A 14235-nucleotide genomic window follows, 5' to 3' on the forward strand; every position below is an offset into this window, starting at 1 on the left:
TGGCACGGCCGGGGCTGTCCCGCTCCTCCCGCCGCCGCCCCCGCCCCCGCCCGGCTCGAGTTCGAGAGGCGCCCGGTGCCCCCCGGGCTGCCCCTTCGGCCAAGGGGCGGTCCGGCACCCTCCTCCGGGAGGGCTGGGCTCGGCGGGACAGGGGCGGGGCGGGACGGGTCGCCGCGGGAGCGGTGGGGGGCCAGCGCTCCCCGTCACTGGTTGTGTGCGGGATGAGCGCGGTGCTGCGGGGAGCCCTGCGACGGCTGCAGCCCCCGCGCCGGCCCAGCCCCCTCGGCGCGGCGGCCCTGAGGCCCCTCGGCACCCAGGGGTGGTGAGTGCGGGCGGGGGGCGGGCGGAGGGGCCGGGCGCGGTCGCACAGTCCGCGCGTGGTTCCGCGCCGCCCGAAGCCGCGGCTCCCGGTGATGCTGCTGTCGGGGATGCGCAGGGAAGGCGGTGAGAGGGGCGGGCTCCTGCCGCCGGCCTGCGATGCTCTACCAGCGGCCGGACGGATCACCTGAGGGCAGGGAGTGCATCTCCCAGCGCCTCGCATTGCTGCGGCAAAGCCAGAACCATCCGGGGTGCGTTGCTGACCTGGTGTAAAAGATCCCTCCTGGTGTCCTCTGGGCCATACCGATGAGCAAGTACTGACCGGTTTTAACTGGCACGATCAAACATCTGGGTGCAGGTGTACTTCACCGGGAAGGTGCACCCCGGGTCTTTGCCGGGCTCCTGGGCAAAGGTTTGAAAAAAACTGAAAGTCAGGTGAGAAAATCTCAAATCCACAGCATAAAAGAAGCATGAGAAAAGCCTCTATGGTTGACCTTGATTAACACGTGCCTCAAAATTCAGTAGAGGAGTGGTGTAAGTGTCTCACATTTGGCTGTTAAACAGCTTACTGTTAACTTGCAAAAATTAATATGTAATCGCAAAAAAGAACACGTGCAAGTGTGTGGTGCACCAAATATACAAACCTGTGGTGGTCTGTCCTCCCATTTATTCGTTACTACCTAGAGAGTAAGCATGGTGCACATTCCTCCTGCAATTGCAGTTAAAATGTAATAAGATCTCTGTTCATAATACATAAAACTAGTAGCTTTGTTTTCTGACTGGAAGACTAGTTATACATTAGAAAGTCTGTTGCCAGAGAAGTCGCAAGTGTACAAGGAGAGATAAAATTGAGTATTGATTAACTGTCCTGAAGGGAGAGATACTGTGGTTTACGTAGTGTGTACTGCTACTGTACTAATATGTCCTACCTTGTCTCACACCAAAAGAAATACTTTTTTAAAAATCATTATAAATTTCCACATGTAGCTTGCTGCTTGGCTGTCTGTGGATGAGGTAGTAGAGAGGAGGATCAGATGACTTAGAGAAGAATGGGACTGCCTATGGTAGCAGTTCTGGTTTATGCTGGCCTAAAGTAGTTGTGAAAATACAGTATGGTGGGGTAACAGGTGTGAGCAATTGACAAAAACCTGTTTCTATAATGTTTTGTCTTCAGAAAAACAAGAACATGTCAAAATAGACAGAATATAAAATAAAAACCACTAGACCACCAGGGGTCCCCAACCAGGGGTCCACCAGGCGCTCTCACCGCCGCGGCCTGGGTTCGGTTCCCGGTCAAGGGAAAATCCCCTGGGCAGATGGAGCTCGTCAGCCCTGTAAGGCCATCCATCTAAGAGAAGGTCACTCTAAACAAACCTACGTCCTGAGGACCTCGCTGCCACTGTCCAAGCTCGCTCGGCCCCCGCAGATGAACCTCAGGATTAAAGGGTGGGCTCAGTTCAGCGCACACTGTGTCTCACCTAAAAAATCCATTGCGCAGGTTCGAAGGGTAATGACCTTTCCCAAATCTTCGTTCGCGAAGACTGGCCATACATACAAAATGAAAACCAAGTTTCATTGTTCATGAACACATACACTGTCATAGTCTACTGACACTGGCTTTAGAAATTTATTAAGGAGCCTTATTAAGGAGACATTTTTTAAAGACTTTGTGTTGCACATACTATAGCGCTTTCGAAAAGTCAGGTTTTGACACTGTCATTTGGGGGGCCAGTTTGTTATTGAAAAATAGAATCTACATATAAAGTTATATTGGGTAATAACACAAGTTTTAAAGTTGCAAGTGGAAGCAAGCTTGCTTTGTTTTTTTTTGTATTACTATTATTTACATATATGACCCTCCAAGAGCATTTACTTTAAAAGAAGATACAGGTGAACACGTTGGGGTTTAAGTTAGGTGTGTAAATTGCCAAGCAGACACCAAGTTTTATTATCATTGAAACAGTAAACAAAAGAGATGGAAAATTGCCTTTTTGTAATTTTTCTTTTTTTCCAGGAAAAAAACCTCATCTCCTTCCTTGGGGAAAGACAGAGCAGACACAGTGATCATTGGAGGTGGTTGTGTTGGTGTGAGTCTAGCCTATCACTTGGCTAAAGCTGGCTTGAAGGATGTTGTTCTGCTAGAAAAATCTGAGCTCACTGCAGGATCTACCTGGCATGCAGTAAGAAATATTTTGTTAATCTCTCAAATTAACAGCAGTTTGTGTATATAATGGTGTGGAAGTTTCATTACCTTTTTATTTCCTGGCTTTCTTTCCTGCCACTGCTGAAATTATATAAAGTCTTGGGGGAGCAAATATAACAACTGTACACTGTGGGGGTTTTTTAAGCCTGAAGGTTTGTCTACATTTTAAGGAAAAGAACTAAAAAGACATACATGTAATAATATTAGAGTGGGGACACCTCCTATAGTAATGCTAATCATGTGGACATACTGGTGCACAACATACATGTATGTAATTCCATATTTTCTACATTAATGTCTGGAGCAGGTAATGTAACAAAATGAAATAAAGCTTGCCACAATAATACAATAATAGATGCTTTTTCCATTAATTTCCAGTTATTCTTATCTGAAATTGGGAGGTTGTTATCCCTGTGTGTAGACCCTGAGATTAACCCAGTTGGTTAGAGCACGGTGCTAATAATGCCAAGGTTGCAGATTTAATCCCGGTATGGGCTATTTACTTCAGAGTTCGACTTGATCCTTGTTTGTTCTTTCCTACTCGGAATATTCTGTGATTCAATACAAAAGAGGAGAAAACCCAACAGTTTAATGTCTCTAGAACTACTCTGTTAGTACTATAGAACATTTATGCATACTTTATCTGAGTGCCTTTCAGGAACAAATTAAGGAGGATGTATCAGATGTATTGTATTTTATTCTTGTACTTCTCCCGGGGGAGGAAGTCTGAAGTCTAGAATGCTTCATCTTGTTGCAGAAAATTTGTGTGTTTGAGGTCTTATTAAAGGACAACAGTAAAAAATGAAATTTTAAAAAGTCACTGTCTGCAATATATAAGTAGTATATTTCATTTTACGTGCTTTTCAACAAACAAAGCAAAAGAAAACACATTGTTTGTAGTTAGGAGAAACAAAATTCAATAACTTTATGCCTTTAGGCAGCTATACCATAGTTCAACAAACAGCAACACCATGCTTAGTGTCAGATCATGCATCTTGTGTATTGAACCATAACTATGAAACACTCAAAGAGTACTTCGACTTAAGTACAGGAGTGAGGCACTGACTGCTCATGGCATTGCAAATCTGCAGATGTATCAACTTTGAAAGACTGTTGAGATTGTGGAGGTGCCAGACATTTGGAGAAAGGCATATGTATGCATCCCTTTAAAATGCCGAAGGGCTGAGCAGAGTAGCTAAAGGCCAGCTAACCATAATTTGGTTATTGGGAAAATCATCAAACAAGTCTCAGATCTGGGCTCATAAAGGAGAAAAAATTTGACAGGGAAGAGTCAGGATTTGCCAAGAATAAATCACGTCTGATGAAACCTAATTACCTTCTATTATGAAATGACTGAATTCTTAGACAAGGGGAGATTAGTTGATGTCACTTATCTAGATTTTAGCAGTACTTTAGACACCATTTCCCATAATATTCATGTATTCAGCTGAAGATGCTATGGTCTATATGGCTGGACAACTAGAAAATTAAAAGACTATTTGGATGGCTAGGCTCAGAGGGTAGTGGTTAATGGGTCATATGCTACCCAAAACCTGGAAATAAGTAGAGTGTCACAGGAGTCTGACCAGGCACCCATCCTGTTTAATATGTTTTTCAATAATCTGGAATAGGTGACAAAGTACGTGCTCATCAAGTTTGCAGTTTACACCAAACTGGGATGATCAGGCAATGCATAGGGCATAGCTGCAATGCTGAGGGAACTAGACAGGCTGGAAGGATGAAAGGACAGGAGCTTTATGGAATTTAACAAGGACAAAGGCAAAGTTCTATGCTTAGCCAGGAAAGTGGTGCAGCCTCCATCTTTGGAGATTTTCAAAGGACAGGCTGAAGAAAATCTTGAGCAATGTGATCTGATCCTTTAGCTGACCCTGCTTTGAATATGAAGTTGGAGAGAGATCTCCCGAGGTCCCATTCAATCTGTTTGTTTCATTATCATTATTTTATGATTTTATGATCTTAATTTTTATACAGTGCAGCCAGGTTATAGTTGTCTCCCAGCTGCGCTCCTGAAATCAGAAACATTCATTATCAGAGGCGAAAGGCATCAAATGCATTTAAAATTCTTTCCTTCACTTGAAAGCGTCAGAGAGTGAAGTATTTATTTAATTCATGCAATTAAATGCTTATGAATATATATGATTTTATAGCTAACTTGCAAGTGATTTGTGGCTTATTTAGTTAAAAAAAACTACACTAATAGTGACCATGAAAATGGAATTTCCTTATATCTGGAAAATGCATTACTACATTTGGAAAAATAAAAGAAGATCAGAAAATGTTTACATAAATAAAAGATGACAGTAAAAGTAATTATGAGATGATAAACTTTGCAGGTAGAAGTAAATTAGTTACTCCTAGGCTACTTTACACAGCTAAAGAAATTTAAACATTTTGATGCCTAATTTATTTCCTCACTCTGTATACACAGAAAAAAAAAGGCCCTTAGAACGTAGTTTTTAAGAAACGAACAATTTAAATTACAAATTCTACAGTAAAAGAGCCCTGGGATTTAGTCTAAGGTAATTAAAATAAATGTGGTCACAACCATATAAAAGCACATGTATCAAATGAGATAAAAACCACAATTAGTCAAATACCTAATCTTCACCTGTGTCCAGTGTGATGCTAATGATTGCAAGCAGTATTTTTTCCAAACTATTACTTTAGCCCAGGGACTTTAAGAATCCAGCCCACCTTCTTTGTCCTTAGTGGGACCATTAATAGATTTATCTCACTCCTACATGTTTGTGTGATCACTTTATAAATGCAGACTGTTGAGGTAGTGAACAATACCAAACATACTTAGAGTCAAATTTATGAGTAAAATACAGACACAACTGAAAAATTAATACTGGCAAATTATTTATTTTACACTCTTTTCCACTGGATTATTTTGGCATTTCAGTGATGTGGTACACTATGATATCATATATAAACTAAGATATCAGAAAGATAAAATTCTTGCAAATAAAGGAAAGAAAAGCTTTCAAGCCTGTGGATAGCATCAAGACATACAATCAGTAATGCCAGACAGTAATGACCCTCCTTCTCTGAAGATAATGAGTACCTGTCATGTCAGTGAGTATGAGCTATGTTTTTTGATGGAAATGGTATCTGGGTGTAAGCTATTTGCTAAGAACAATTCAAAACTAACTTTCAGAAGAAAAAGATCCTGTCTTAAATGTGAAACTGCACCAAGAAAGATAGGACAGAAGAGGCTATTGTTTAAAAAAATGAGGTTGTGTGATCTAATATATGATATTTTAATTATAGAGAATTGTAACATTTAATAACTTCTTAGCATTATTATATCTTTAAAGATCACTAAATCTTGCTTTTGTTATTCATATGGTTACAGATATTCCACTAGCTTTAAAAGTTAAAGCCTCAAAATACATAGCACTGAACAGAGTTGACAAGTTAAAATCAAGAGTATTTAATGTTTATGCAAACTGGGCAACTTAGAAGGAAAGTATCAAAACTATACTATATGTGTTACTTTTTACTTTTGACTACTATCATTTTTCTCAAAGGATCCCTGAAGTCGAAGATGGACTCCAGCGTCTAGCTCCCTTAATGGAAGCAACCTTAATGTTTGAATAAACTCTGTTTTAGTTAGCAAAAAATGCACTATGTATATAAAATATTTAAATCAGTGTAGTTATCTTGGAAACCTAAGTTAATTTTACATTTATGCTGTCTCACTTGAAGAAGGGTGTTAATGAGTTGACAAATTCAGGACATACGCTTAACTTCAGTAACACTGTATTCTGCTTTTTTAAGTGCTAAATGACTGCAGTTATGAATGTCATTAGGTTGATGCAGCCATCTCCATTGTAGGCAGGTGAATAGTTTCCTTAAATATAAAAGAGGCTGTAGTAACTTCTTGGTTTTACCTTTACATAAACTCAAAAGAGCTTGACAGCTTTCTGAAGTCAGACCTAGTAAAGTGATGTACAGAATGTATACAATAATTCTTTAAACTACTTCTGGAATGCAGCAGTTGCTCTTTAGCTGCCACATAAGACAACTGTGGAGAATAGAAGAATATCGTCTTCCACTGCCCTGCTGTTCACGCTCCAGGAATGTAAGAATTCATATGAAGATATGGTCTTCCTGAAGGTTTGGTTTCTCTCCCATCTCCATTTACAGAGAGAAAAGGCCTTACTACAGGACATTTAGAGTTAATAATTTGACTTAGTTGTCAGAAATGAAGTTTGTGTGTACCTTCCAAAAGATAGGAAGCAGTCAGCTGAATAACTTAAGGAAGAAAGGAAACCACAGGAGAGAACAGCTGCAAAACTATCATAGGTTGACACATTTGATGAGAAAGGACAGATGGAAAGACACCTGTGCAGAAAACAAAAATGCCTTAAGTAGGGAAAGGATTTTATTTTTATTTTCGTAGCAATTGGCTGTATCCATGTGTTTCTTTATGGTATCTTGACAGTTGGAAGGAAGGAAAGAAAACATTACCTTTCTAATTTATGGTGTTATTTTTCCTATTTCTTATTTGAGGCTGGCTTAACTACTTATTTTCACCCTGGAATAAACCTGAAGAAAATCCATGCTTACAGCATCAAGCTCTATGAGAAACTGGAAGAAGAGACTGGGCAGGTAATCACCTTAACCTTTAAAGTATTAATTCAGAGTAATACTAGCTGCAGTAATAGTCTTACAAAAAAGTTTGTAGTTGATAAGGGTGTGGAGTGGGATTGTGTCCCTTTTTAATGAAACAAACTCTTCTGCATGCTTAGTCTCTATGTATTTTAGATGGTTTCCCAGATCCCTCTACAGTTTGAGAAAATGGTGTTCATAAAACATCTCATGAGCTCAACAGATTGAGAGTCTGCAACTTTAGCTTGATAGAGGAGCTCAAATAGCGTCAGAGATCTGGAATGAATGGATTGATTATGATACATTCCTGTTTTAAACGTGTCCACTTAAAAATTCATATGATACGATGCTGTCTGTACTTGAGAAAATTGCTGCAATTCTTCCCATTCCTTTCAGAGATGTGTTTTTATGTAGTGATTTAAGGAATGGATATGCAGAGAAACACAGGTGTCATCCTTTTTATCTGGCATCACTCAGCCATATAGATTTCATTTACTAAACTCATGCTTGCTTCGGACTGCAGCAGAAATTGCACAATCCTCACTGTACTAGTTACAAATTTTGTAGAGGTTTTTTTACATTTGTCGTATTTAATATGACATGTATTTTTTCTATTTGTCATAAAATGCTTTTTTCTTCTTTCTACTACTCAACTAGATAAGATACCACAGCAGATTATCATTGTGAATTTCAGTAAAAAACTTAATTCAGCCCTGTTATTGTCCTGTGAGGTAACATAGAAAAAGTGAAAAAAATAGTGTGTACCAGAAGGTAAGCGGTCAGTGTCTAGCTCTGTAAGGATGTTTACTTTATTAAGAAGACAGAAAAGGCGAGTGGTTATTCATCGTGTCAATAAAGGTGCTTAGTTAGTTAAATATATTCTGCAGCATTTCAATAGGAAATTATGTGGATGATAGACTTTAATATAAGCTGTTATATATATTTATTTTTGAGACATACCCCATTCTATTTTTGAAACTGTGCAAGTGCATACATCAAGTATTAATCAAATCTTAATAAAAGTAAAAGTATCATGACATTCAATAAATGCTTCTTGCAACTTTTTTTTTTGAAGATAGTATGCATTAACCTAGGAAATTAATTTGATAACTTCTTGAAAAATTATTTTCTCTAGGAGTTTATATCTAAGCCCTGTTCCTTCAGGAGCCCCTAACTTACTTGAATTTTCTTTCGGTGATGTTAGTGACAAAATTCCTGTTAGACTTCCCATAGCATAGAAACATGCATATATGGCAATCAGTAAAGGTTCTTTCAGTAATTCACTATTTCTCTTTGGTTTAGTCTGTGGGATTTCATCAGCCTGGCAGTATCAGAATTGCTTCAACCCCTACTAGGGTGGATGAATTCAAATACCAAATGACTCGTGCTGGTTGGCACCCAACGGAGCAGTACCTAATCACGCCTGAGAAAGTACAAGAGCTATTTCCCTTATTGAACATGGATAAGGTAAAGAAGCTGGTTTTATGAAATATAATTTCCATTGCAATTAAATATTGGTCTATCAGATATAAATATGTATGGTCTACTTTCTTTATACAAATTGTACAAGAAATTCTTGGTTTTCAATGAAAAAAAGATGTATTATAGCCTAAAATCAGACTCATGTGCATTTTAGTCCAGTGTGCATACTATTAATCACTATGTATATAATATTATAACATTAAAGCATTGCAACCTTTGATTGCACGGGAAATCTGAGCAATTTTACTCCTTTAGACAATTGTTAAGTTGGATAGTTCTATGTAGGCCAATATTATCACATTTTGAAAATTTGTTTTCATTTGACTTCTTAAGGTTTACTATATTCAAGAAAGGAAGTGTTTTTTTTTTAAATTAGCTAATTTTGATAATTTTTAATTTATTTCATTTGGGGAATTTTACCTCCACTTAGGTTTTAGCTGGCCTGTATAACCCTGGAGATGGTCATATCGATCCGTATTCTCTCACTATGGCTTTGGCTGCAGGAGCCAGAAAATATGGTGCCCAGTTAAATTATCCCATCCAAGTGACTGATCTTAACTCCCGATCAGATGGGACATGGGAAGTTGAAACTCCACTTGGAATAATTCGAGCAAAGAGAATTGTGAATACTGCAGGTAAGATTTAATATAAGCATTTGTGTACTCTTCAAATTTACAAACTAGCTGACACCAAGCACCTGTATTGAATTGCATGGATTACACGTATAAGCAGTATATGTTTTCGAATGTTCACTTGGTTTGTGGTAGAATGTACTTTGCATGTATTACTTTACACCGTGATGAAAATTTAGCTCTTACATTAATTGCCCTTGAATAGGCATTAAAAATATATAGTTGCAAAAGAGACCTTTACTGGTTTATAAGTTGTGTAGAAAAGAGGCTACTGTCTAGAATCATAGAATATCCTGAGTTGGAAGGGACCCACAATGATCATCAAGTCCAACTCCTGGCCCTGCACAGGACACACCAAGAGTCACACCATGTATCTGAGAGTGTTGTCTAAACCTTGACTCTGTCAGGCTTGGTGCTGACCACTGCCCTGGGGAGCGTGTTCCAGTGCCCAACCACCCTCTGGGTGCTCGAACTACTATCTGGTCTATGCAATATTTTTGCTAAGATCTAATGGGAGATAGAATGTACAAATGAAGTAGAAATGTCTTCACTGTTTTTTCAAAGAGACTGACGATTTGACCCTGCTTATTTCACTATTATCTTTCTCTAAGGTTTAACTCTATCCACATATCCTTGAGACAAAAGATTTTTTGTTGTCCTTTCAGTAGTATTTAAACATGTACTTAACAATGCATTTTTTTGCATATCATAAAAATTGCCTGACTCAAAGGAGCTTGTATTTACATATGCAATTTTTATTCTTCTTTAAAGCAGCCAAACTGATGTTTAAAGAAGCCAGACTGATGTTTCTGCTTCAAAGAGCTTTTGGGCAAGAGTCCTTTGGATTTGTGTTTGTTTTCCTAAGCAAGTTAATAGGTCTAAAAACCTGTATTCAATCTAAATTTCACTTATTTTTATGCTGCCTTATACAAGTAAAGAAAAATATATTATTGGTGAAACTACTGGCACATCCTGTATGAAGCATACCTTCTGCTTCCTAGTAGAAGACATTCTGGTTTCTATTGTTTGAAAACATGTTGAATATTAACATATAGATTAAATTTTTGCTGACTCTGTCTGTCTCAAACTGAATTATACCTGCATTTTTGGGGCATTAGTCTTTCATACATCCCATCGCAGTGAACAATCGGGTGTCAGTAGGAAGCTGTGATGTCTCAAGTGGACTGTCTTACTCGGATGGGACAAGTGTACCAAGAGCAAGAATCTGTCTTTATAATTCCTTTCTGTATATGTGCAGTGGAACAACAACAACAAAAAGCATCTATTTCTAGTGCAAAGAAGATAAAATGAAGAAGTGAGACAGAGACTCTTCTTGTTGGTGGGTAGAATAACCATGGTTGACAATTGGAATTATGAGTGAATTGGACTGGAAGGGGAATAGACTGGGAGACCAAAATGCTTGGGAAAGATTCCTGGAGGTGTCTGGGAGCACTGGCAGCAAGTGGAACAGTTACGTGCTGAAAGACTTAATGAATAAGGAAACTCAAACCAAGAGGGGATGGCGACAGTGGGGATGACACCAGGGAGAGAGTGAGTGGGAAGGTACCTGATATGTTTCAGTACAGAAACAGGATCTAGGAGGTTTTCAGACAAATGATTGGGAAGGATCCTCAAGGAATGGTTGTGTGTGAAACTGAGTGGAAAACTGAGGCTGCCTGAGCTAAGCAAAAAAGACTAGTGGAGTAGCAAGGGAGAGGTAGATGGGAGTAGATTGGAAGGCAGAGAAGGCAGCTTGGGACAAAATTTGACAAATGGGGGAGACTGACTTGCACACAGCAGCAAAATAGCTGAAGAAGTATGTAAGGACTGGAGTAAGAAGAATGGAGTTTGCGACAGCAGAAAAGAAGAGCAGGTATGAGCCAAGCAGGGATGGTGAAGAGAGAAGACTGGGATAGAGAGAAGTTTGGAGAGAGTGGGATAAAATGGCTGAACTCGCAGCTTTACTGGGTGACCTTTCTCTCAGTGTCTGGGCTGTAGATCATTCATCAGCCCTGTGTTAGATCATTCCAGGCTTTCAGTAAAGACTAACTGGAAAACCCATTGAAAGGTGCACTTTCTCATCATATGCCTTTCATACATAGGTGGTCACCTGCTATTGCTATATGCCTAGCTTAAATAGCAAGGATCTGAAAAAGTTCACCTTGAGGCTCTAAGCTTGCTCATGAGTGCCATGTTTGGGAGAAAAAGAGGACTACTGGAATCTAATATGCTTTTTGGAAAGCAAACTACCACACAAACAGGGAAAGCAAATTAAAAGAATTTTACGTAGATTGCAGAGTCAGACACTTGGAAATGAGAGGTGTCAATATTTGATTGCCTTTGGACTGTCAGTTCATGGCTTTCAGGCATGAATTGTGGGACAGCATTCAGTTACAAAATCACAAGCTCTGTTACAAATAGGATCTGTGTGTCATTTGTTACACAGTGTGGATATATTGGTCTGGGAGTGATCCAAGATAATGAAATGGAAAGGCAGCTTTTTTGGCAGTCAGACTTATTTAGGCTACAGACTTCTAGGCACTCATTATTCCTAACTGTTGGCTCTGCATCGTATGGATGAAATATCACAGATGTGGTCATTTTCTTACAATTTCATAGTGTAGTTATCTTTCTTTGGCTTATGTAGCAAGTTGACTTTAGGTGGAGTTTTTTGGTAAATGCTTTTCAAAGTTCATTTGCAAAAATTAGAATGCACCCTTCTGAACTGTTCATAAGTATTTTTTTTATTTAATAATTTATTAAATCAACAATATATTTACTTATTTCTCCTGTGTAGTTAACTGTTCAACCAAAATGAATATTTGAAGCACATATTGCTTAACATTCTGGCTAATGATGTAAAATCAATCCTGTATAACACATATCTCTTATAAATGTTTTCTCAGATAACACTCATTCTTTTTCTCGGCCTTGCCTCATTCCACTACAGATCATGACTGGTATAATTCAGAGCTCATATTTTAGGCTCATATTGCAAAAAAAAAAAAACATAAGAAGGCTCTTTACATTCTCTCTTCCCCCGCCTCACCCCACAACTGACATCTGCTGAGGAACTGGAACAAACTAGTTTCAACCAATCTTAAGCTGTTCCTTATGTGAGATTCCCATTTTGAAGGAAAGTAGATGCCTAATAAATAATCCCTGACATGAACTAACTGGTACTGAGCCTGCCGAAGTGATTTGCAACCTATTTATAATGTAATGTTTGATTAAACTCTGCAAAAATAGTGAATTTAGTTTATATATACAGTGTGGGGGTGTGTATATAAGCATATTTTCAGACATGTACACACTATATACAATCATTTCTATAGAAGGAGCGGTGGGAGATTTTCAAAAACAAGAGATAGTCAGATTACATACTTCAGCAGATATGCTAAGGAATATAACTACTAAATATTTCAGCATCAGGTGTTTGCAGTCTTTACAATTTAATCTTCATGAATGTCCTAGAGACATAATGTATACCTTCATTTATCTCTACTATATGTAATAGGACTTGATATCTGCTTCCAATTAGAATTCTGTTTCAGAGAATATGTTCTTCCTTTTTCCATTTTCCGTTTTGTAATACATTTGCATATGGTTCAAAAACCTTAAAGAAAGTGTAATATTTTTCAATTAGTAAATGTCACTTGTTTTTCTAAGCAATTAAATACACACTTACCATAAGTGACTTTTTTTAGAAGACAATACTGAAGATTTTATTTTAAGCAAACCTCTTACTCAAAAGCATTTTAAAATCAGCTGTGTTTGTAGTGATATTCTGCAAAACTTCATGGCTAAGAAAATTTCTATTTTTCTGAAAGAAACAAAGTTAGGTTTCAAAGACCTAATTTTCTGCTACTTCACCTTTTGTTCTCTGTGGATCATTAGCTGACATTACCTTAAAATAGTTTTATTTTTAGGTGATAGGAAAATGCCCAAATCAAAAGACATTCCCTAAAGATTTTTAGCCTCCACTTAAATCCACATCTGTGTGTGTCATGTGTAATGAAGTAAACCCTTACAGATGTACTAGAAATGCAGTTTTATTAGAATTTTTTCATCATTTTTCTGTACTAGGGAACATAAGTCATGTTTCAGTAGTCTTAAAGGATATTTTGGATCATTCACTGTATACAACTAGGGCAGGATCATCCCTGAGCCAATATAACTGACCTAACAAGCGTTCTGGCAGAGAGTCTTCTCCAAGTAAGAAGCAAAAGCCTTACATATGATAATGGCAGAGCAACAGGTGCTGTTTTCTAGTATTGACTGGACAGTATTGATTGGACAGGGGCTTTTAACTGAATGGATCTCTTGATGGTGATGCTGAATTTCCTGCTCCCTTGCTTCAGGTGGCTATCAGCAATTATTGAGTCACCACAGAAAACGTTTTTGTTGGAGATGTTGCATTTGTAAAAACCACGGGTGTTAGACCCTGAGGCTGGCCCTTCTGGCATGGGGGAGTGGCACAAGGCCAGCATAGCCCAATTCAACTTTCCTAATTGCCCTGGCTTTGAGCCATGCCAGCCAGAGGTGAAAGGATGTATTCCAAAGTTAATGTCAGCAAGCGGCGTGAGCCGGCTGCTCCTGATGGAACAGGGAGCCAAGCGTGGTAGTAAGGCTGGCTGAGCCAGCAAGTGCTCTGTCTGATAGGGCACAGGGAAGGGAGCAGGGAAGGCCCAGGACTCACAGCTAGGTTCAGCCCACAGATCTCCTGACAAGCTTGTGGAGATGAAGCACAGTCAGATCCATGGTGATGAAGCCAGGCAGAGGCCAAGCCAAGAATGTGACCACAGGTCAGGAACAGGCCTGGTGACAGAAACCAGGGTCGAATAGTGCCCAGTAATCAACAGGCAGGACTGTGGAGATGAGACTGAGCTGAGGTCAAGCTGAGAAGTAGTCCACGGATCAGGGTCTGGATCAATGTGTTCCATGGCCAGGCACAGGCATGGT

At 39.0% G+C, this 14235-nt stretch overlaps 1 protein-coding gene across 2 annotated transcripts in view; it reads left to right on the forward strand.

Annotated features, from left to right (window-relative positions):
• DMGDH (dimethylglycine dehydrogenase) overlaps positions 1-14235 on the forward strand; it is a 42401-nt gene that overhangs the window by 551 nt on the left and 27615 nt on the right. The window contains exons 1-5 of one of the 2 annotated variants that reach the window (XM_027709938.2): positions 206-322; positions 2333-2498; positions 7061-7159; positions 8462-8626; positions 9072-9276. In XM_027709938.2, coding sequence (XP_027565739.1) covers positions 222-322; positions 2333-2498; positions 7061-7159; positions 8462-8626; positions 9072-9276 — 736 coding nt within the window. In that variant the 5' untranslated portion in view covers positions 206-221. Of the gene's footprint in view, positions 1-205; positions 323-2332; positions 2499-7060; positions 7160-8461; positions 8627-9071; positions 9277-14235 lie in introns of those variants that run through there. The other variant, XM_039384398.1, reaches the window with a different exon arrangement.

Source organism: Pipra filicauda, unplaced genomic scaffold, assembly GCF_003945595.2.
Source record: "Pipra filicauda isolate LSUMZ 115617 unplaced genomic scaffold, ASM394559v2 scaffold34_size3990699_pilon, whole genome shotgun sequence".
Lineage (NCBI taxonomy): Eukaryota > Metazoa > Chordata > Aves > Passeriformes > Pipridae > Pipra > Pipra filicauda.